Raw genomic sequence first — 24,619 nt, forward strand, 5'->3', positions numbered from 1 at the left:
CTCCCTTGATTATTACCTTTCCCTCCCACTTACCCTAAACCTAAGGTCACAGGACTAAGGCCCTAAACCTAAGTCATAACCTTACAAGCCACATTTAGGAAATATTAATGTCCAAATATGAATTTTCATCATTTTCATAATTTTTCCCAAAATCCTAATTACACCTACGACTTCCCTTACTCCACTCTCACCACCCCCCCGCCCTACCCCCCCCACCCCCCCCACCCCCTTTGCAGCACATAACACACACCAATATGGACCCTGTGTCTATTGCACCCACTTGAAACACAACTCAAAACCGCACAGAGTTTCCCACGGCCTCCTGAGTTACTCCAAGACCATACCAGTACACGCAGCAACCACCAGCCGGATCCTGAGTCGACAGTGCACCCCCCTGGTACCTATACCAAACTCCATGGTGACTGAACAGTCACGTAGGAGGGGAGCCACTGAGTAAAAACTCCTAATACCTAACCCTGAACAGATGTAGGTCTTTTCACATGACGCAGAGGGTTGATTTTTTTTTTTTTTTTGTCCACTCACACAAAGCTGGGTGGTGAGGTTCATCCAAATGCTTGCTCTCACAGAAGTCACCTGAATATTTCCTGCTGAATTCATTTTGTGCTCCATATTAACTGAACTACCTGCTCTGACAGCATACCTAAAACATAGTCAGCTCGGAATCCCAGAGATGGGGGGGCACAACTTTACCAAGCAGAAAAATATGCCAAAACAGGATTTTTTTCATTTGTGATTTAATTCTGATTGTTGAAAATATCTTTGTTTTTCCAACACCTGTTATGTCAACATCATGTCAGACGACAGTTGAACTGTGGAGGTGATGTGCTTCATCCCGTAATGTCGTTGGGTTGAGCACATCTACCAACACACGGTTAGAGAAGGAGCTTGCTTGTAGATTATTGATTCTACCTCAAATCTCTTGACTAGAGTCTCAGGCTAACTGATATGTCAGTGATGACGTACAGGTGTTACCACATCATAATGGCAGCAGGAGGACAGGCATATGTTTAACATTACATTCAGTGACTTGATGTATAATTTAGTGGATGTCCTGTGTAACTCACATGAACATCAAAATTAGGATTAGCTCTTTTTAGCAACTTTCCACGAGACTCCAGGCCTGAACACATTTCTGTACACACCATTTAACCCTTTAAAAACATGATTAAACCCTGATATAAACACATGAGGACCCAATCATCTCAACTGATTTGTAGTCTTTATGAAGGGAAGTATGGTCTGCCAGCTATCCTCATCACCCTGTATGTGTTGAGTGCTGGGGAGTCAAACCCTGGTGACATGCCTTTCTTGTTGAAAAGATGAAAGTTGAAGAGCTGTCTGTCCCGTGTCTCCAGGGAGGCCGAGGCACTGTTAATCTTCATCTTGCAAGGGTATGGTCTCTCAAACACCACCCTGAACACCCTGTCTTGTAGGTAATCTAGCCTTATATTTCGGTACTTGGATGGCACAGTTGTGTCCACCTGTGGTCCAAATTGTTGCAGAACCAGCACCCCGACGGAATCAGTCTTAACCTCATAGAAAGTCATATTCTTGTAAGTAAAAAAGCCAACATATGGAGCTGGGTCAGGCGGGGCTCTGATCATTTGTTGAGCCTCCCTGAAAGCATTCTCTACTGCAGGGATTAGATAGCCGTAGGCCTGGCTCACAAGCTCCTTTTCTGCCGGCCGTACCCCAGCCATCAAGATAACCAGCCCCAGCTTGAGCCGTGGGACCAGAGAGAGGGTGGCTGCAAATCCATCCAGGTCGCCGTCCTTCCTCACCACGTCATAGCCAAACTGCTCATTGATCTCCCATGGTGTACCGGTGGAGTTGGCAAAGTAGCCGCTGTGGCATCGGACAAGTGGCGTCAGCATGGTTTTCAGAGTGTCCGGGCGAAGCAGGCTCCTCTGGCCGCTGTATGTGCCGAGAAGAGCCATCATTAGTTTGGCCATGTCAGCTGCTGTGGAATACATTTGACCTGCAGGCCGGTACCAGCCAAGGTCGTAAAGGGGAGCTGGCTGTCCATTTTTGTAAACACCCACAGCCATCAGCCTTTGAATTGTTGGAGTCAAGTTGAAACCAGTGTTTTCCATTCTGAGTGGCTCCAAAAGGTTGTTAGAAACCCAGGTCTCAAAGTCTGAACCTACCACCATCTGGGCCAAGATGTTGGCCAGTAAGGAAAAAGCAACATTGCTGTAATGGCATCTGTGGACAAAGCAACAGAAATATCTTAGATACTTGTCATTTTTATTTGATCACAAAGCACCTCAAACAAAAGAAACTCAAAAAATGTAAGCGCTTGAGTGTGTGAGACCATGGTGATTAACACCACTGTGACAGTACACACTGTCTGGAAAAAATGCTTTGCCACTAAAACAAGGGGAATAAAAGAACCACAAGTCTTATGCAGATACAAACAACTGCAAATAGTAAGAAGCTGTTACTTATACTTAAAGCTCCTTAAGAATGACTTTCCCCTTCCATCCATTTTTGGTTTGTGTACAGTTTGTGGGAGCAGGACCACTGTGTTCATACACCACCAATTTTCTAATTACAGGCAAGCCCTGCAGGTAAGTTTGCTCTGCACATGTGTGGACTCTCAGAAATGATGCACATGAGCACTGAAAATGTATCATCAGAATACCCATGTAGTGAGACAGAAGTGATTGCTCAGAAACTTATTGCGAATGTCTGACTCTGAATGTCTGACTGGGATTTAGCCAAAAACAGAACACAAAACTGAAACTGAATTTTACTTGGTGCCTGGATCTGCCACAAGTACATCGTCCCGTAGCAAATCAAGGGCTGCTTGTGTGTCTCCATTCCAAAGTAGATTGGTTGAGCGTAATCTTCTGGGTAACCCTAGAAAAATATTAATTAAACTTTAATCAACAAAACAGATGTGTAAATGTATGAGTCAGCTGCCCATGGCTTCATACACAAAGGGACTGAAGAGCATGAATAGAATAGAATAGAATAATACTTTATTCATCCCCAATGGGGGAAATTCAAATTAGTCAAGTAGCTCAAAAAATTAGAAATATTTACAATGATAGTATATTAACAATAATAATAATAATAATAATAAATTACTAAATAAATAAATTTGAGAAGAAGAACATGTCAGCAGTCACTGTTAAAAAGCTGTATGGCTGTGGGGACAAAGGGCCATAAGGCTTTTAGAAATCTGTCTTAGAATTTTAGCCTTGTTGCTTATAGAGGGAAAACCTTACAAACCTGTGATACAAACCTGTTTCAGATTACCATAACACTACGAATACTAGCTTTGAATTAATCTCCTGTGTTTCTGTCACTACTTCACACTAATGTGGATCACTGTCATTTTTTAGATATGTCAACACTTTTTGCACTGAATTTGAATATATTCACTTATGACAGAAAGAGTTGAGTATATTTATGTTACAGCAGCATAGCTCGAAAGATTACGATGTCTGTCATCGTATCGATTTGATCCAGAACAATCCACTTTTAAAATCCCAACAGACTCGTAGAAAAGTATGGCCTTCTTATCTCCTTGGAGGGAAAGTTTATAGTTGGAGTCTGAGTCCTAAACCACACAAATGCATAAATCTAGATGTTTTCCTCCTTTGTCAATGTGTCTTTCATTCCCAGAGCACAGAGCTGATTAGTTCTATATCTGAAAGTGTAATAATATCTCTTGTGTCAATTTGTTTCAGCCCGGGTTAGCTAACGTACTGTAATGGGTGGTAGAGATGTGTTTTTAAAGGGAAAAGCCTGTTGTGTATGAGTGTGGATATAAACTTTGACTAGTGTGCCTTCTTCACACACTCCTGCTGAGCCATCTCACTGTCCTGTCACAAGGTGAAAAGATTCATTATCAAATTTCTGTTTTTCACTGTGAATCAATGAATTCTGATCTTTATATGTATATTATTTATGACGGCTGCGGTTTATTGCTAGTTTAGATTCCTTTCTGCTCACCTAGAATTTGGTAAGCAGTAAAAGGTTAAGTTATTTCTCTGAGCAACAGCCTGTGTCAGTCTCAGTTGAGCTTTGATTGGTCAATATGTCTCTGCCATGAGTACATAACTGTAATTCCTGAACAAATAAGCAATACTGGTGATGGCTTTGAGGTCCTGAATCTACAAACTTTGTTATGTATTGCTTTAACATGTCTTAATCAAATTAGGCCACTGTGTCATGAAACAGGCAGAGGGGTTACCAGAGAGCTGGCTGGCCAACCTGCGCAGGCTCAGTGCAGGCAAGTGGCTTCCCAGAGTCCTGACTGATGAGGATGCTGGCCTCCCACTTTCCCCGAGTGGGTTTTTGATGGTGAAGTTGCCTGCGTACTTCTCCAAAGGGTCATCCAGTGAGTCCACAATTCCGTCCTCCCACAGTTTATATAACATCAGTGTTGGAAAGATTTTAGAAAGGCTTGCAATTCTGAAAACAAACGATTAAAGTGAGCACAACACATACTTGTTTGGGCTAATTAGATAAATGTATCCCAGTTTAAAATCAAAGCCCTTTTCCACTGATGCTGCACAGGTTTACAAACTTAATATAGATGGTGGTTCAGCCTTATCAATCATAGATCCTACAGAGAGTTTAATATAATGAAGGCTTAATCCTAACCCGAACCCTTCATTCTACCTCTGAGCCTCAGATGGGAATTCATTATAACTGATGGTTACATAATTGATTATTGTTCACCTGTACACTGTGTGTTCATTTGGTGCATTGTAGGAGGGGTCACTGATGTTCTTCTTGCCAAAATTTCCATTCCACAGAATAGAGTCATTTAAAACCACAATGGCTGATATCGCTGGCAGCATAGTGGTGTGAATGCTTGACCTCAGGAGAACATCTATCTGTTAGCAGAAACATAATTGAGATAATAAATAATATGTACTTTATATAAAATATTTGAATTAAAACAAATCGATTTAAGAATAGATTCACCTTTCCTAAGGCCACCTTCAGTGATGATATAGGGTGTCTGAGGGGCACAGGCTCTGGGAAGCGAGGGCACATCTGCTCTACTGCAGCTTCTTCTACAACCACATCTGTGGAACAGGAGAAGAGACTGTTGTCATTTTTTTAAGCAGCTTGTCCCACAAAGGATAAAGACCCTTTAGCAGAAATAGAAGGACAAAGAGTCAATTAAAAAGGGCGAGTATCATTTGTACATAATCACATACCTTCTGCTTCTTGACATCAGGGAGTTAGGATCAGCATGCATTTAGTGCCTCAGCCTAACAACCCACCCCACATAAGCAACTACGAAAAGCCAGTCAGAGGCAGACAAAGGCAGGTTATGTCTTCCTGTAGAAAGTAAAAAGTGGCCTGGAACACAATACTGAAAGTGACAGTGACAACGGACTGGAATGGGCTGGTTTCAGCTGAGACATATGGAATGAGTTGTGGATTTTCATATTCCTAGGCAGTTTCAGTTTGACAGTGACAGGTTTGATAATGCTCTCAATCTCAAAGGGTTCAAGGTAAATCTGAACCAATTTCCTAGATTCAATCCTTAACGGAATATTTTTTAAGATTAAGATTAAGAAGCTTTATTGTCATCGTACAAGGAAATTGCGTTTGACAGCATCTCTCGTAGCAGCTACAATGTCACAAGCAGAAAACGTAATACGAGTAATGAATATTAAAGCGCAGTTATAAATATTATATATAAAATAGTCTGTACTATTGGAAGAAAGCCAACCTTTCTGAGGAGAGTATGGAGGTGCAGGTATCCGGTGACGATCTGCGAGACGCTCATTCTGCGTTCTCAACAATGTGGCCCAGAGTGCCCTCCATAAGCGGTGACAGTGGCAAAGATGGTGTTGTACTGAGAGTACAGAGAATTCACCTTCCTGGCCCGGAAGCCTATGTGATTGGTATCCCAGAGAAGATTCAAAGGGTGAGAGGCCCGTAGCAGATGAGGTCATGGTGTTATGAGTGTATTCCGCCCAGGGGAGTTGTGAGCTCCAGGTTTACTGGTTGTATGAGGCTACACAGGGAAGGGCAGCTTCCAGCTCCTGGTTGGTCCACTCAGTGTGCCCATTAGTCTTTGGATGAAATCCGGAGGAAAGACCAACCTGAGCACCAATAGCTGTGCTAAACTCTTTCCCGACACAAGAGGTGAATTAAGATCCTCAGTCGGAAAAGATGTCCTCTGTGAAGACAGAAAACGTGGTTGGTGAGTAACTGAGCGGCATCCAGGGCCGTGGAAAGTTTGGGCAGAGCAACAAAGTAGGCAGCCTTGGAGAAGCGATCAATATGGTTAAGATGGTAGTATCACCTGACGAGGGAAGCAAACGGGTAATAAAGTCCAGTGCAATGTGGGACCTTGGACGCCAAGGAACAGGTAGAGGCCTAAGTAATCCAGCCGGGGGTGAGCTGGAAGATGTGTTTTGGGCACAGCAGACAGCAATATATTCCCCTCCAGGATCTGGCTCACCTTATTGAGCTGTGCGAATGAGAGATTCGATCTCCCAGGTTACGGCTGCCACAATAAAAGAGGTAGGAAGAATTGTGTCAGGTTCGGGTACCACCTCCGTAGTGGAGAATAGGCGGGATGAGGTATGTGGCTTGACGTTTCGAGACCCTGGCCGGTAGGAAATTGTGAAATTGAAATTGAATGAGCAGAAAAGGCCCACCTGGCTTTTCAGGTGTTCAGTCGCTTTGCTGTACGAAGGTAGGGTAGGATCTTATGTTTGGTCCAGACAATAAATGGTACTTCTGTAGCCTCCACTCCTCCAGAGCCAGTTTTACCGCCAGCAGTTCGCGATCTCCCACATTGTAGTTGTGCTCTGCAGGAGAAAGACGTCGGGAGAAAAAGGCACAAGGATGCATTTCGTCCTGGAATTGCTGGAACAGCACCGCTCCTTCCCCTGAATCTTGTTAAAATTGGCTTTGTTCTTAGACATTATGAATGAAGTAGTCTCTGTACTTTTCCACGATGACCTAAAGTGATCCAGGAATGGGGAGACAAAACAATTAGCCTGGGAAAGCAGGTGCAAGATTCACACACATTGTTTGGCTGACCCAGAGAATATGACGAAGCATGTTGAACCTACTCACGTCCAATCATACTCGGTCGAGTGTGAGTCCAACCTATGAGGCTATAAATGCAAAAGATTCCCGGAAATCGAGGCTCAGTCCGACGGATTTCCTGCGGGAGCTCTGTTCCACTGAGCCCAGCGCTGATATGCTTGACGTGTGACTGTAGTCGAGACGTTGATGTTCACGGATATGATCGTCCATTTTGATACAAAGAGAAATCAAAGCATCGAGGAAGACAGGGAGATCTTTTGCCGCTAGTTCTTTCTTAATGTAATCATTCAAACCATGTAGATATGCTCCTCAGAGGGCCTTCTGCTCCCACCCAGCCTCCTCCGCCAGAATCTAAAACTCCACTGAGTAATCAGCCACACTTCATATCCCCTGCTGTAGTTTGAACATTCTTTGAGCTGCCGCATCGGGATTCGTCTCCTTACCAAAAACATTATTTTTTTTAAATAGTTTATTAGTTTTCCAACAAGTAAGACAAGAACACAAAACAGATAGATTCCAAGATGGCGGTGCGTGTAGACGCAGCGGTTCTGTGCTCTCACTTCCAGTGCTTTGTTTTGATATTCGTTATGTACGTCCTGTTCGTTTTAACTACTTTTTGTCGAGCTAACTTCACCTACAGCCGACACGATCTGTTAAAAATCGGAGTTTCATGCGAGATGAGTATTACAGCGGAGTCCTCTCGTTCATACAACATTCTGGAGTTCATAACAAGGGACGGCGGCTCTCCGTAGATCACGATACCAACGAGGATGCAGAGACGGTGCAGGGAGCGCAAGCAGAAGTGGTGATGCAGGGCTGGCGGGCTAGCTAGGCTACGAAAGCGGCCACACAAACCACCGCTTTCCAGCCTTTCCCTCGCAAATGTAAGATCCCTCGCCAACAAAATGGACGAGCTGAGACTCCAGGCAGCCTCGGACACCTTAATCAGAGAATGTTGTGTCCTACTCATCACCGAAACATGGCTACATTCATCCATCCCAGACCTGGCTATTGAGCTAGCACGCTTCACAACACGGCCTCTTCGACAGTGCCAGTGACTGCGGTAAGAACAAAGGAGGAGGGTTTACGTATGTACAATAACAACAACTGGTGTAACAACACAGCGATGGTAGCCAGCCATTGTTCCCCAGACTTGGAATACTTGACTGTGAAATGTAGGCCGTTTTACCTTCCTCTGGAGTTTAATGGGGTCATGCTAACTGTTGCTTATATCCCACCGAAGCTAATGCTAGCTCGGCCCTCGGACTGCTACATAAAAACATTAGCCTGCAGCAGAACCTTCATCCAGACGCGGTACACATTATTGCGGGGGATTTCAATCAGATGGATTTAAAATCAGTGCACCCAAAACTCCATCAGCATGCCAAGTGTGCCACAAGAGGTAGGTGTATACCAACGTCAGGCTGGGCTACAGGAAGAGACCTGCACCACACTTAGGCAAGTCGGACCACATCTTCCGACAACTCATCCCTGCATACACCCCCCTCCGAAAATCCACCCCCTCCACCATTAAGACCGTCAGAACGTGGCCAGATGGTGCTACTCAGCAGCTGCAGGACTGTTTCAACAGCACTGACTGGGACATCTTTGAGGACGAGGACCTGGATGTGTTTATGGACACTGTACTGTGTTACATCAAGAACTGTGTAGACACGGTCACAGTGGAGAAATGCATCCGGGTCTACCCCAACCAGAAACCCTGGATGACCAGAGGTGAAGCAGCTGCTGAAGGAGAGAAACGCCACCTTCACTTACACTGGTGGTGATGAAGTGCTTCGAAAAACTGGTCAGGAGCCACATCAAGACCTTCATAACCCCTGTTTCGGACCCATACCAGTTTGCCAACAGGGCAAACAGGTCAACACAGCGCTGACCCACCTGGAGAAACAAGGAAATGCCTGTCTTTTCTTTGTGGATTATAGTTCAGCGTTCAACACCATCCTTCCTCACGGTCTCGTGAGGAAATTGCTGAACCTCGGCAAGCACACAGCATAGCAAGCTGTCTGAAGTCCACACAAGTCCCCAAAGAAGCATCCTCAATAAAATGGGCGGAGCAGGTACACATCCGGGAATGTGGCCCGTACTTGCCTGGATGCGTACTTTGAATTGGAACAGTACTTGGTCCTTAAGTGATGACGTTTCAGAAGTAAACAAGAGCACAAGTACAGACAAGTAAGCATATTGAGAAACGGCCCGAGAAGAAGACGGCGGTTCGCTCTTTCACTCACTGGTTTCATGATTCTGTTTCCCAGGTTAGTACACGGTAAAACTTACAAAAACTGTCTCCTCTTGAAGTGTACGGTCGTGTGTTGTAGCTGTGATGTGTCTGTTGTGGAATTTTTTATGTGTTTAATCGTTTAGGAACTGCGCTTAGAACTAGGCAAGGCAAGTTTATTTGTAGAGCACAGTTGGTACACAAGACGTGACCGTTGAACTGGTTCAAGTCCTATTTCGAGGACTATCAGAGATTCCCACCTAGTCTTCTAACCTCTGTAATAAGATTGCATGGTCAACTGTGTCAAAGGCAGCACTCAGGTCCAGCAGAACTAAGACTGTGACTTTACTTGCATCTGTGTTCAGGCAGATTCATTCGTCACCTTGATCAGAGCTGTCTCAGTGCTGTGGTGGGGCCTAAAGCCTGATTGGAAAGTATCAAAAGCATTGTTAGACAGGAGAAAGTCACTAAGCTGTTGGTATACAACTTTTTCTAGGACTAGGGTTGATATGGGCCGGTAGTTGTTCAGTACTATGGAGACTATGGAGTTTCATGGAGTATGTGTTTCTGTAAACAATGGCGCTAACAGCCGTTTAGCCTGTGTGTGCTGTGACTGTGCAGGTGTGTGATTCTGTTTGCTGGTGTCCCCACTCCCTGGCAATGTTTTTATTTCGGTTTCTGAGGTCCTGACATCTTAAGAATGAGTGTTGATGTTAGAGAAAAATAAGGTTTATTTTTAACAACTCAAGAATTATTCCTGAATTTTTACAGGAACTGTTATAGTCTGGTCTGAGTTAAAAGAAAATGCAATATAAGTTGAACAGTTATCCCTAGGTGTACAGTGTTTCATGTTTTGACTCTAAAGTCATTTGAATATTAATTTAAAGCCAAAGACGGTTTATAATTAACATTATTACATTAATATTATGGTGGATTTATTGAGTTAAAAACAAATATACATCTATATAGATTGAAATATGATTTATCCTTTTTATATTAATGCACTTGGAAGGAAGAGTGATTTACGTTTGTAACGACATGATTATTTCTATGAATGTGTGTGTGAGACATATTGCCCACTGATGTGTGGAGAGTACATACAATTGTATTAACAATTAACTACTGAAACTGAAACATGAATATATGAGGGAAAAGTTTATTGTTTTATACCATGATTGTGGAAACAATAAATCAGACCGAGATTCGGGAAAGAAGATGGCGGTTCGCTCTTTCAATCACTGACTTCATGATTCTGTTTTCCAGGACCCATCCAGGAGAGTTGAGAGCAATGAACCAGAATAAATATCATTTGTTACTCCAGTTTACATATATTGAAACTCGTAACATACTTCAAAAATAAATTTTTTTAATAAACGGAAAGATTAACCAAAGGGTATTTAGGCATTGAACTTTCTACATCCAACCAGAGAGACGTGGACTTATTATGCACCCAGTCAGCTATGGTATGCAAATGAACACCAGGAGAATGTCCATTTTTAGTATTGCGACACTAGCCTGGATGCCAGCCGAACTTAGCCCCGCCCATAAAAGTTTTGGTCGGGAAGTTCGGTCTGGCTCCGCTCAGTTGGGAAATCATTATGCCCGACCAAGAATCGGTCGACCCAATCAGATTGCCAGGGCGGGCTTTATACGATGATGGACAGATGATCAACAGGGACATTATCGACTACGTCACTAAAGAGCGCTTGGTTTCTTCCGGGTATGACCGCGAGGTAGAAAGTCGAGTCCGACACCGCTCCTGACAAGAATCCTGAAAATTCCCTTTTAAAAATTACTGAACGCTACAACTACGGTAACTGTGTTTGATTTGGGCGAAACTATGCCAGGCCCTGGAAGACCGAACAAAGATAAGTCAAAAACAACTATGCAATCCAAGCTGACGGACTACAGAACACAAAACGTGGAACCTAGCCCGAGCGAAGCTAGCAAGAAAGATAGCAAAGAGTCGAGCAGCAACAAGGGAGCCGTTGAAGAGCTAGCAGCTAACAGCGGCGAAATGAATAACTCATCCGGTGACAAAGCAGAGATACTTGGAGCAATAAAGAGCTTAAAGTCAGAGTTTTCTGGAAGGTTTGATGGTGTTATGACTGCCATAGAAGCAATGAGGAAAGAAGTGGGTGAGTGTGCAAAACGCTTGACACATGCAGAGGAACGTTTGTCCACAATGGAAGACGAGCAAACGTCGCTAATTAACAAAGTTAAGAGCTTAGAGGAAACGAAGAAGCTAATAGAGGAAAAAGTGGTTGACATGGAAATGAGATCTCGCCTCAACAACCTCAGATTGGAGAATCTCCCTGAAGGAGCAGAAGGCTCTGATGTATGTGGATTTTTGGAAAGCTGGTTACCAGAAGTGTTGGATTTGCCTGCCATGAGAAACCCGCTGATTCTCGAAAGAGCCCACCGCGTCGGCCCGAAAAGAAACGCAGAAGCTCCCCCAAGAACCGTAATAATGCGGTTCCTTAACTATAAACAAAAGGAAACAGTATTCAGAGCAAGCAAGGAAAAAACGGATATCCTCTATAAGAACCAACGGGTGAAACTCTACAACGATGTCGCTACGGAGATACACAAACAGCGCAAGCAGTACGATGGAGTCCGCAAGCGCCTCCGCGAGCTCGGGCTGAGACATGGCATCATCCCTCCGGCTAAACTGATTCTAACGTACCAAGGGGAAACTTTCAGGTTCAGCACATCAGCCGAGGTCCAAACGTTCATCAATCGGATTCAGAGGAGACAGTTAAGTGCATCAGAGTGACTGAATAGATCCAATACCGTTAGATTGTAGCGTAGGTGCATCTCTTTGTTACATTTACTTTTCTGTTAGAACATCGTTATGTTCACAATGTATAAAGTGAAGCTGGACTCTTTAAAAATACTTTATTATATATAACTCATACTTTTAAGTTCACTATTCTATTAAGGCCCTGTCACACTGTTGCGTATGAGAGAAGCGTATGAGTTGCGTATGAAAATTAATCATACGCACGAAAAGTCCTTGAAAATAAAGAATGACTAGCGTATGAGTAGCATATGAACTGCGCATGCCCAGCGTACGTTTCAACGCGCCTATTGAGAATGAGGAGTCACGTGACTCCGGTCGGCAGGTCGGCCATGTTGGCAGAAGACGCTATTGGTTGCCAGGGGCAACGCCATTAACTCAGCAGCCTTTCCACATTGCTCCATTATTGCAGTAGACGACGCGCTATCAACATCTCTCGAGACATTCATCTCGATCATGCCTCCCAAGAAGCAATCGTCGTTTGCCCGGGCCCTGGGCCGAGGAAAAGGCAAAAAAACACAAGAATCATTCTCACCCAAACCTGCTGAAATGCCTGATGCACCTGCGGCTGATGAGTTACATGCTTCTGAGCGATCAAGATCCCCAACTCCTCCTCCTGACCGCTCCCGTGAATCGTCGGTTGCCTGCCGCCTCCATCTCCGCCCGTCTGGCGGAGATGGAGGCGGCAGACGGGCGGAGGCTATAAATACGCTAGCTGTACGGTACACCTTCATGCCAACATATGGCAACTTATGTCCAGCGTTCTCGACCTATCAGTAACGTACCTATATCGTACCTCTAGCGTATTCAGCGTATGCCAAGCGTATGCTTAGCGTATTAACCATACGCACAAAAGTTTTGAGCATGTTCAAAAATTTATTTCTGCCTCAGCGTATGCCAACGTATGCCAACGTGCTTGAAACGTATACAACCTATGCCTAACGTTCCCCTGGCGTATGTCAGCGTATACCAGCGTATGAGTGATAATTTTCATACGCTAGTGCCATACGCAACAGTGTGACAGGGCCATTAGGAAGTTCAACCTTTGTTATACATACTAGAGATCACCTTAATTGTAAAGGGATTAATAGATTGTTGGAAACCCAGGAGAAGGTCGGGTACAATACATACATTTATTTTTACTTGGTGGTGGTGGTAAAAGATAAATTAGTTAACGAAAAAATAGATCATAAGGATCTCTACATGCCAGTGGTTGGAAGCAAAATGTTGGGAGGGTCTGACCTTTTGGTTGGGAACCGGGTTTTGTTTGTTCATGTAATTCAGGGTTTATGGGTGTCTGTTAACTGTTCAGTTCTTTTTGTTGACCCTCTTGGACGCATCTGCAGAGTTATCGCATCAGTAGCATTTAGGTTGACATGATGCAGAGAACAGAAATTAAATGCACATCCTGGCACTGTAGAGGCTTACATAAAATAAAAAAAATCAAACAAGTCATGAACAAACTGAAAGATTTAAATTCTAAAATAGTATTTTTACAAGAAACCCATCTTTTGGAGGAAGAAAGTGTGAAGTTGCGTAGGAGGTGGCAGGGGGAAATATATACAGCTCCATTTACTTCAAGAGCCAGGGGAGTAATGATCCTAATTCATAATTCTGTTCCTTTTCAGGTCACAAATGTTATTAGAGATAAAATGGGGAGATATCTGATTATTCAGGGAGCCATCTTACAAGAAACTCTGAACTTAGTAAATGTGTACGGTCCCAACTCTGATGATGATGTTTTCTATACTAATTTATTCCTTGCCCTTTCATCGCTGTCAGGAAAATACATTATAGGTGGTGATTGGAACTCTGGACAGGGCTTCAGGAGCTGACCAAACACACACCAGAAGTAGGGAAACAATATATCATTTTATGAAAGAATTAAACTTGCTAGATATCTGGAGACACTTAAAACCTAATAAAAAAACCTACTCATGCCACTCAAGAACATTTGGAACGTACTCACGCATAGACTACTTTTTGATTTCAAGGGAATTACTCTCAAATATAACTGATTGTTGCTATGATAGCATACTTCTATCAGATCACGCTCCCTGTAATTTAATATACTCTAACAACAGCCTTATGAAAGACCCTCCTAGATGGTGTTTACATCAGAAATGGTTAAAAGATGAGAAATTTCTTAATTATGTTGGAGAAAAGATAGACGAATATTTCAGTATCAACACCACACAAACTTCAGCCTGTATAAAATGGGACGCTTTTAAGGCATGCTTAAGGGGTTATATAATTAGTTACACAGCTTCAAAATCTAAAGAGCAACGCAAAAGCAGACAACAATTAGAATCTAAGATTAAATCACTAGAAACACAAGTTTTTAGAAATGACAACACAGAAACCGAAAAGTAATTGCTGTTATTAAAGGCGCAATATGAAAAAGAATCGGCTGAGAGAGCGGCCTCCAGCTTATTAAGATTAAATCAATCATTTTATGAACAAGGAGAAAAACAGGGGAAACTCTTGGCATGGCAAATAAAACAATTGGAAGTACAAAAAAACATAACCTCTATTATTAATAATAAAGGGGAAACTTTAGTAGATCCAATCAAAATAAATGAAGAGTTTAGAAAGTACTATGAAAGGCTGTATGATTCTCAAGACACCTCGGTTATACATGAACACGACTCATTTCTAAATAAGTTAATTATTCCCTCGATAGATGAAGGCTATAGAGATCAATTGGAAGCTGAAATTACAGGAGAAGAACTGGGAAAGGCTATTGACTCCATGAAGGCAGGGAAGAAAGCTGGGCCTGATGGGTTCCCTATAGATTTTTATAAAAAATTTAAGAAACAACTAATAAATCCAATTTTAGAGATGTTACAGGAGGCATATCGCAATGGTGGCCTACCAAAATCTATGACAAACGCTTTAATCTTTGTGTTACCCAAACCAGGGAAACCCAGCAATAAATGTGAGAATATGAGGCCAATAAGTTTGCTTAACGCTGACCTAAAAATACTCTGTAAAATATTAGCAATGCGCTTACAAGACTCTCTTCCTTCAGTGATACACAGGGATCAAAATGGCTTTGTTTTGGGGCGGCAGGGTCTACATAATGTGAGGAGGCTTCTAAACGTTATTCATGACATAGATGTTAAATCAGGTGCTGCACTTCTTTCTCTAGATGCTGAGAAGGCGTTCGACCGAGTCGAATGGCCCTATCTATTCAACATTTTAAATCGTTTCGGTTATGGAAACAATTTTAAAAAATGGATACATCTATTATATTTAAATCCTACAGCAGTAATACTAACAAATAAAAACGTGTCTAAACCAATTGTTATCAAACGGGGATGTCGCCAAGGGTGTCCTTTATCCCCTTTATTATTTACTTTAGCATTGGAGCCTCTTGCCATAGCAATAAGGTCCCATAAAACTATAACGGGCATTACAGTTAGACAAATAGAACACAAACTTTCACTATATGCTGACGATATAATTCTGTTCATTTCAAACTTAAAGGAATCTATTTCAAGTTTGCTTAATTTATTAGAGGAATATGGTCACATTTCAGGGTATAATATAAATAAAACTAAATCTTCTTTATTACTATTGGATGAAAAAGAAATATTGCCAGAATTAAGTTCAGAATTTAAGGTAGTCAAAGAACTCACTTATTTAGGAATTCAAATATTTTCAAATCTAGATATGATTATTAAGAAAAACTACGAACGTGTAACAAAAGAAATCACTGAAAACATCAATAGATGGATGCCTCTTCCCTTATCACTGATTGGCAGGATCAACAGCTACAAAATGAATATACTCCCCAAAGTATTGTATGTTTTTCAAAATGTCCCTCTGCTGCCTCCTGTAGGCTGGTTTGACAGTTTCAAAAAGTTGATTGTTGGGTTTTTATGGCAAAATAAGCGGCCGAGGGTTAGAATGTCGCTCTTGCACTTACCTCACAGTGAGGGAGGACTAGGGTGTCCGAACATTAAGTGGTATTATTGGGCAGCCCAGCTTAGAACTATTAGATACTACTTTAATGCCGGGGACGTCCCCCAATGGACAGAAATGGAATCTGAGTCGGTAAGCCCACCTCTACCTCTGTATATGTTTTCTGATTCAGTCCCAAGATTGTTGGGAAAAACAGCAAATCCTATTGTTAAAGACATGATCAAAATATGGTATGACGTAAAAAAATTCACAAAAGAACCAGTTATGTTATCACAGTTTACTCCAATATGGGGAAACCAAGATTTTATTCCTGGAAGAGCAGATTATGTATTTAAACAATGGGCCACAAAGGGAATAGATAAAATTCAGGATTTGTATCAAGCAAATTCAATGTACATGATGTCTTTTGTAGAGCTCAGGCAGAAATTTAATATAACTAAAAAGTACTTCTTTAAATACCTTCAGCTCAGAAGCTACTGTACATTAGGACAAAAAATAAAGACTTAACCAAACCACCAAAGTCCCGACTAGAAAAAATTGCATGCAAAGATAGCACAAGTAAAGGTGCGATTTCAGAATTCTATAACTTTATAGTTTTGAATTCCCCAGAGAACTCAACACTGAAACTGGAAGCCTGGAAAGCGGATCTGGGAGTAAATTTGTCTCAGGAGGATTGGAAATCTGTCTGTACAAGGGCTCAGAAACAAACAGTTAACTCTCGCTTGAGGTTATTGCAGTACAAATGGTTAATGTGAATCTATATTACACCAGTCAAATTAAACCGCTACAATTCTAATATACCAGACATATGCACAAAATGTTTAGAAGAAAGAGGGACTTTGTTTCATTGTATCTGGGAATGTAGGGAAATTAAAAAAATTTGGAAAGCAATAAAAGAAACTGTAGAACACCTTGTCTCAAAAGAGGTTGTACTAGATCCACTTTTTCTAATTTTAGGTTTGTATCCAAAAAAACCTTTGTATACCAAATGTGAACAACTGTTGATAGACATGTGTCTATTAGAAGCTAAAAGACTGATAGCACTATTCTGGAAGAGAACAACAAGACCAGGTATCAAACAATGGGCCAGGCACATGCTGAAGACTTTACCTATGGAACGGATAACATATCTCCAAAAAGGGAAAAAGGAACTATTTGAGAAGGTTTGGAGACCCTTCCTGAATTTTGTTGAGACTGTGGACTTGTCTCAAGATGAAGTCGCCAGCTAAAGACAAGAATAAAGTTGGACCATGATGTTAAACAAGGGAGCCTCACCATTGGACTACTATTTTTGTATACTTAAGGACTGTAAGCAGATGTGCATCTAAGAGGGCGTTTGTTTGTCTTGTTGACTGTGTGGGTTATGTTATATGGCAGATATATCTGTAAAAAATATATAATAAAAAAATATTGTTGGAAAGAAAAAAAAAAGAGCGCTTGGTTTGACTTTGTTTGAAACAAACATGGCTGCTGCTGGAGAGCTAGGGTGTGTAGATTCTGCCATCGAGTCTGTTCTACAGGATCTCCACATTACATTCATTTTGAAAGACGAATAGAGGAACACGATAAAGGCTTTTATCGATAGAAAAGATGTTTTTGCCGTCCTTCCTACAACAAGTGTGTGTTGCTTAATCTACGTCACATACTACGTTGCTCTGATTGGTTGTAGGTCTATCCAATTGAGCAAAAAGGCATTTTTTCTCCTGGTTCGGTTGAAACACGCCCCATACTCAAAACTCTATTGAGCGGTATCAGACTCACATTCTGACTAGAATCGTGAGTATGACGTAGTCAGGCTATTGCGACACGGCCTAATCAGGAAATCAGGAGGATTTTCCATCTTTCTAGGTCTAGCCTTATCCGCTCAAATATGGGTGGGAAAATTACTTTGTACAGCTGTTCGGACGAGGGTGCTACACATATTCGCAAATAGACAAAACCTTCTGGCGACCATTTAAACGGGAAGGGAGATGGGGTTTTGAGGTATCTGTCTCAGACGACCTGATGGCATCACTTCCGATTTTCTGAAATTTATTCTGTAACCAGAAAAAGTACTGAACATATTAATGGTATTAATAACGGTTGGAATAGATACCTCAGGTTCATTCAAAACAATCAAGACATCGTCAGCATAAAGAGTAATATTGTGTTGTCTTGTGGCCATGGTGAGACCATGTATGTTTTCATTTGCCCTGATAGCCTCAGGATGAAAGGAAAACTCGCCATCACTCCCCCAATCCCACATACCCAGCATACAAACACTAGTAACACTGAAAAAAGCAGCCTGTTTAACCAGGTTTAATTATTCAAATCATATTGTGTAGACTTGGAGATTTATTTCATTTATATGAATTTGTGACTTTAGAATTATCTAAAAATGGCCTTTAGCAATCATTTTATGCTATAAAAGGTATTCATAAATGCAATTTCCAATATTAAAAAAAATCTTGCACCAGAGAGCTGTTTCTGAAATAATCCAACAGATTAGGTGGTGTAATTATGCTTGAAGATGATTTATTAGGGACCGAGCAGTGAAACTGCAAGGACCCTATTGTATCTGTAAGGTTTATCATTATTATTATTATTATTAATCTTATTCTTTGCAAATCTAAACTTTATATTTATGGGAGTCGCTCATTGACTCTGTAGCGCCCCTATAATGCTTAAAAATGGTCCCCTTAATAGGATTACTTTCGCGTGGGACAACGAAATTCGGTACACTCATTCATCATGCCCAGACGCATAAAAAAGTCTCATGCCGCCAATGTGCCACGTTCACAGGAAGGCGGCCATTTTGGATGGAAACTGCGTTTTCGTGCCATTTTTGACCGATTCCACGCCTTGCATAAGATCGAACTTGTCCTACAGATTTAATGCTACAGACTTCAAACTTGGCCAGGTTACTCTTAAGACATGGAGGGGAAAATTCATGGAGAAACTTTTTCAAAACTTAAAGGGCGTGGCCGTGGCGACGCCTCAAAGTTCGATGACTCGCCATCACTCGCCACTAAAAATTAAGTCGCTTATAACTTCCACATACATTATCCAATCTGTCCCAAACTTCATACGGTGATTGCTGGTCCCAGCCTGAACGTGTACATATAAAATAGTGACATCCACCTACAGCGCCATCTGCTGGTGGTTGGAACCATCTTTTTTTCCCCATAACTCGTATTTTATCAAACTTCTCCTACAGATTTAATGGTAACAGCTCCAAACTTGACCAGGTTACTCTTAAGATATGGGGGGAAAGAATCATGGAGAAACTTTGTCAAACTCTGAACGGTGTGGGCGTGGCCAGGTGGTGAAAATCATGTGATGGCGTTTTTGATTTGAAAGCCTTATCATGATCGCAAGGTGATGAAACTTGGCACACACGTCCACCATGACGACCTCGTACGTATGTAAAGGGTATCGTGTGTGGGCGGAGCAAAATGGCTCAGTGGCGCCCCCTAGAAATTTTCAAAAACCCCTCCGCATTGGAGTTATTATGTGCTCGTACGTACGTAGAGGGTATCGTGCGTGTGGGCACAACTGCGTGACTAAGGTGTCCACCGCATGCCCCAACGTGCGCACATCCCAACGTACACACACCTCGGTCCCGCTCACAGCTGCTTGCAGCTTTCTAGTTTATTTATCAATTTTGTGTGGGGTGTCGATTCCAAGACCACCATCACCTAAGTATCTTCCCAAGTTCACTTCCTCATTTTAAACATTAACCAGGTATCCATGTTCTTTCCAATGGAAAAGTAAGAAACCAGAGAAGAGTTGACTCAAGCTGTGCTGCACTATGAAATGGAGAAGGACCACATGTGATGTACTGATTTCTTCAGGGACTGTGTGTTTGACCAATGCTCAAAACATCTCAGAATTGAAAATGCTGCGTTGCGATCTGGGAAAATCAAACCTCTCCACACTGTCCTTCTTGCTGTCTTTAAACATGATTAAGTCTACTTCAACGCTGTTGCTAATCCCACTGCTATTTCTATCTTTGTGTAATCCTGTTGCAGCTACTTCAAATAAGCAATTACACCAACGGGGCAAAAGAAGGTAGAAACACAGACACAGGTTAGAAAATGCTAGACTATTAAAGAGTCTCTGTGTAAACTGCCTTACCTGCCTTTAACTTTGGCATCTTATACTGCCATATGAAGCAGCAGGTCATGACCACAGAGAGCAGGAAGAAGACAATCATGCCGAGCATGGTCCATTTCACCTTCATCTTGGCCAGTGGTTGTTATGGGCATCAAACAAGATCTAGAAAAAAAGGTTTTTAAAATGAAGTATATCTAAATATAAAGTATAAACCTCTTTTTCTCATAATATTAAACCCGTTTTGGGCTGACACTTCATTAACTTCACAGACAATAGTAACATGACAAATTGATTTTCTTACCAAACGATTGAAAACAAGCCTGTTATTGTCTTCGTAGTATTCATCTGCAGACAGCAAAAATCCAATTTCATTTTTGTAAGGTCTGCAGGTGAGAAGCCAGCATGACTGCTTTAACTCAATTCTGGTGAGTCTGAGCAATCAGTGGCCACAGACTGTCACCTACACGCACTTAATCCTGACTGTGGCTGACACTGGCTTCAGATAAAGGTCTGAATCTCTTCCCACTGTGCTGTGACATCATAATCTGCCACGCCATTCAGCTACACAGCCAAACCGAAGAAAGGTTGTTGACTGGAAACGTGCTTAGTCCTGGTCTAGAGGACACTCTTTTGAGGACAGTAATGTCCACATTCTGGACAGAGAAGACAAATGGTTTGAAGAAGGAGTCAAGGAAGCCATCTATGTTAAACTGGAAAAAGCCTCTTTAAACAGAGGAGGTGGTCTCAGGTATCAACAACTCTATATGAACGAATTGGATTATTTTATGAATAATTATGATTACAATTAATTGAATTCCAATTGGCTTGAATTGGACTTTATTATCTAAGTGCCTTGAGATTACATTTGTTGTATTTGGCGCTATATAAATAAAAATTAATTGAATTGAATTGAACTTCCCAGCACCTACATTGTAGCACTGTCTCTCTTCTCCAGGCAGTTTCACAATCATTCACAACTGATAATGACTTTGTAGCTTCACCATAAAAGCACAGCTTTCATAACATGAGAAGAGTGATGAATGCCAAATGCAGAAATTCCAAACCATACAACGAAGCGCTGATGTTTGTCGGAAGACCTCTGCATCTATCAGACAAGGACTTGCTGACGCTGTAGACATGGACATTGAAGACCACTCTGTGAAGAACTTATCACCCAAACAGAAAAGCATGTGTTATCCAGAGGACTCAACTTTCCCATTTCTCCACAATAACTGCAGTGGACCTCATTGCAGTAACTGAACCTACAATCTGGCTTTGCTGACGCTTTGCTTTGCGGTAAGACGTATTGCATCACATCCTGTTACCTTGTTTGTGTACTGTGGAATTTCTTGCTCCTCCTGGACTAATAATCACCTTATTTCTCCCTATAATTAACACATTTTTGCATAGTTAACTCTATAGCATACTTGTTCTATTCTAATACTCACTACTACAGATATTTAGTCTTTATTTTTTTAGCGGTGTGTCTGCTTTCACCTGCTCCGTGTCTGCCTCCTTTAGCGATAATGGTACATGTAACAAACATAGTCTTTCTGTAGTTTTGGAGGTGAGGTTATCTGAACCAATATTTTATTCAAAATAGATCTTTAAAAAAAAAAGTTTTTAAAAACCCACTCTTGATTCAGAAGTGTTAGCTCATTATAGACCTATATCCAATCTCCCTTTTATGTCTAAAGTTCTTGAAAAAATAGTTGCAGCTCAGCTTTGTGATCATTTACACAGAAATAATCTGTTTGAAGAGTTTCAGTCAGGATTCAGAGTGCATCATAGCACAGAAACTGCACTGCTGAAAGTTACCAATGATCTCCTCTTAGCCTCTGATAGCGGACTTGTGTCTGTGCTTGTCCTGTTGGATCTCAGTGCTGCATTTGATACGGTCGATCACAGTATCTTATTACAGAGACTTGAACATGTTATTGGGATTAAAGGAACTGCATTAGGCTGGTTTAAGTCATATTTATCTGATAGATTTCAGTTTGTTCTTGTAAATGAAGAATCTTCATCACACACCAGAGTAAGTCATGGAGTTCCTCAGGGTTCTGTGCTTGGACCGATTCTTTTCACTTTATACATGCTTCCATTAGGTAACATTATTAGGCAAGGCAAGGCAAGGCATCTTTATTTATATAGCGCATTTCATACTACAGGCATTTCATACTACAATGTGCTTTAATTTAACTCAATTAGACAGCATGGCATAAATTTCCATTGCTATGCTGATGATACTCAATTGTACTTATCTATGAAACCAGATGAACCCAATAGGTTGGTCAGACTACAAGCATGTCTTAAAGGGATATGCCACCCCCAGGCCAAATTAAGTGTATCCCCGCATTCCCGAGACATAAATAAGAGTGTGGGAGCGTTTTCCTGGTGACCCAGGCATTGTCCAAATCTCACAGCACTGACCACTGCTTGGTTGCGCGTAATACATACATGCTAGCGTCGCCAGCGTCGCCAATCGAAATATTTCGCCCAACGTGAATTAATTTACTTGATTTACCTTCTAATTACTGTGTGAGTGGTGTACTTTCACATCGAGTGCAAATGACTGTGTAAATCAACACGCAAGGTTTGGTTTGCTCATGTCGGTTTGGGAACTAGTTTCCGGTGCGGACAACACAGCCGACGCACACTCCCCGCTACGTCATTGGGAATCCCCACCCCCTGGCTGCTTCACGCTGGTTTGTTTGAGGAATACGGGGATACACTTAATTTGGCCTGGGGGTGGTGTATCCCTTTAAAGAAATAAAGACCTGGATGACTCAGAATTGTCTGCTTCTAAATTCAGACAAAACTGAAGTCGTTATCTTTGGACCTGAGCGTTTCAGGGAGAAACTGTCTAGCTATATAGTTACTCTAGATGGTATTTCCTTGGCTTCTAGTTCTACAGTGAGGAACCTTGGAGTTATTTTTGACCAGAATTTATCATTTGACTCGCATATAAAACATGTTTCTAGGACTGCCTTCTTTCACCTTCGTAATATTGTTAAAATCAGGAACATCTTGTCTCAGAGTGATGCAGAAAAACTAATTCATGCATTTGTTACTTCAGGATTGGACTACTGTAATTCTTTATTATTGGGCTGTCCCACATATTCTCCGAAAAGCCTCCAGCTGATCCAAAATGCTGCAGCCAGAGTTCTGATGAGAACTAACAGCAGAGATCATATTTCTCCAGTTTTAGCTTCTCTTCATTGGCTCCCTGTTAAATTCAGAATAGAATTTAAGATTCTTCTCCTCACATATAAAGCTCTTAATGACCGAGCTCCATCATATCTTAAAGATCTCATTGTAAGATATTTTCCTAACAGAGCACTTCGTTCCCAAACTGCAGGTTTACTTGAGGTTCCCAGAGTTTCTAAAAGTAGAATGGGAGGCAGAGCCTTCAGTTATCAGGCCCCTCTCTGTGGAACCAGCTGCCAGTTTGGGAGGCAGAGCCTTCAGTTATCAGGACCCTCTCTGTGGAACCAGCTGCCAGTTTGGGAGGCAGAGCCTTCAGTTATCAGGCTCCTCTCTATGGAACCAGCTGCCAGTTTGGGAGGCAGAGCCTTCAGTTGTCAGGCCCCTCTCTGTGGAACCAGCTGCCAGTTTGGGAGGCAGAGCCTTCAGTTGTCAGGCCCCTCTCTGTGGAACCAGCTGCCAGTTTGGGAGGCAGAGCCTTCAGTTGTCAGGCCCCTCTCTGTGGAACCAGCTGCCAGTTTGGGAGGCAGAGCCTTCAGTTATCAGGCCCCTCTCTGTGGAACCAGCTGCCAGTTTGGGAGGCAGAGCCTTCAGTTATCAGGCTCCTCTCTATGGAACCAGCTGCCAGTTTGGGAGGCAGAGCCTTCAGTTATCAGGCCCCTCTCTTGTGGAATAAGCTGCCAGTAAATATGCGGGAAGCAGACACCCTTTCCACTTTTAAGACCAGGCTTAAAACTTTCCTTTGTGATAAAGCTTATAGTTAGGGATGGCTCAGGTGATCCTGAAACATCCCATAGTTAAGCTGCTATAGGCCTAGACTGCTGGGGGGCCTCATCTGTCACACCTTTCCTCACTTTACTCTCTTTATGTATATGTGACATTATTGTGGTCATTAACTCGTGTTTCCCTGTTCCAACAGATATCCTTTGAATGGTGTTACAGTGCCCCCCCCCCCTTTCTGTCTTCTCAAACCCCAGCTGGTCGAGGCGGATGGCCACCCTTCCTGAGTCTGGTTCTGCCAGAGGTTTCTTCCTGTTCAAAGGGAGTCGTTTCTCTCCACAGTCGCCTCAGGCACGCTCAGGACGGGAGATTGGACCGAAAAACAAAAAGTTTTCAGTGCAATCTGTTGGTTTCCTTAGCTAGGAAATTGTTTTTGAATTGGCTCTAACGAATTGGATTATTTTATAAATTAATTATGATTACAATTAATTGAATTCCAATTGGCTTGAATTGGACTTTATTATCTAAGTGCCTTGAGATGACATTTGTTGTATTTGGTGCTTTATAAATAAAAATGA

General features: G+C 42.0%; 1 protein-coding gene across 2 annotated transcripts; it reads right to left on the minus strand.

The window, feature by feature from the left end:
• Nucleotides 1-1,241: 1,241 nt before the first annotated feature.
• On the minus strand, nucleotides 1,242-24,327 carry LOC142390415 (putative beta-lactamase-like 1). 2 transcript variants are annotated; one of them, XM_075475828.1, is made up of 7 exons: nucleotides 24,312-24,327; nucleotides 20,139-20,255; nucleotides 4,966-5,069; nucleotides 4,717-4,874; nucleotides 4,226-4,446; nucleotides 2,778-2,883; nucleotides 1,242-2,226 (listed from the first exon to the last, which is right to left on the minus strand). In XM_075475828.1, exons 2-7 carry the CDS (start codon nucleotides 20,242-20,244, stop codon nucleotides 1,242-1,244), a joined length of 1,680 nt encoding a protein of 559 aa, XP_075331943.1. In that variant the 5' UTR covers nucleotides 20,245-20,255; nucleotides 24,312-24,327. The 2 variants fall into 2 exon arrangements, with proteins under 2 accessions (XP_075331943.1, XP_075331942.1); XM_075475827.1 differs by lacking the exon at nucleotides 24,312-24,327 and adding an exon at nucleotides 11,844-11,857 and having other exon boundaries at nucleotides 20,150-20,244.
• Nucleotides 24,328-24,619: the final 292 nt, after the last annotated feature.

This window comes from Odontesthes bonariensis, chromosome 10, assembly GCF_027942865.1.
Source record: "Odontesthes bonariensis isolate fOdoBon6 chromosome 10, fOdoBon6.hap1, whole genome shotgun sequence".
Taxonomy (NCBI): domain Eukaryota; kingdom Metazoa; phylum Chordata; class Actinopteri; order Atheriniformes; family Atherinopsidae; genus Odontesthes; species Odontesthes bonariensis.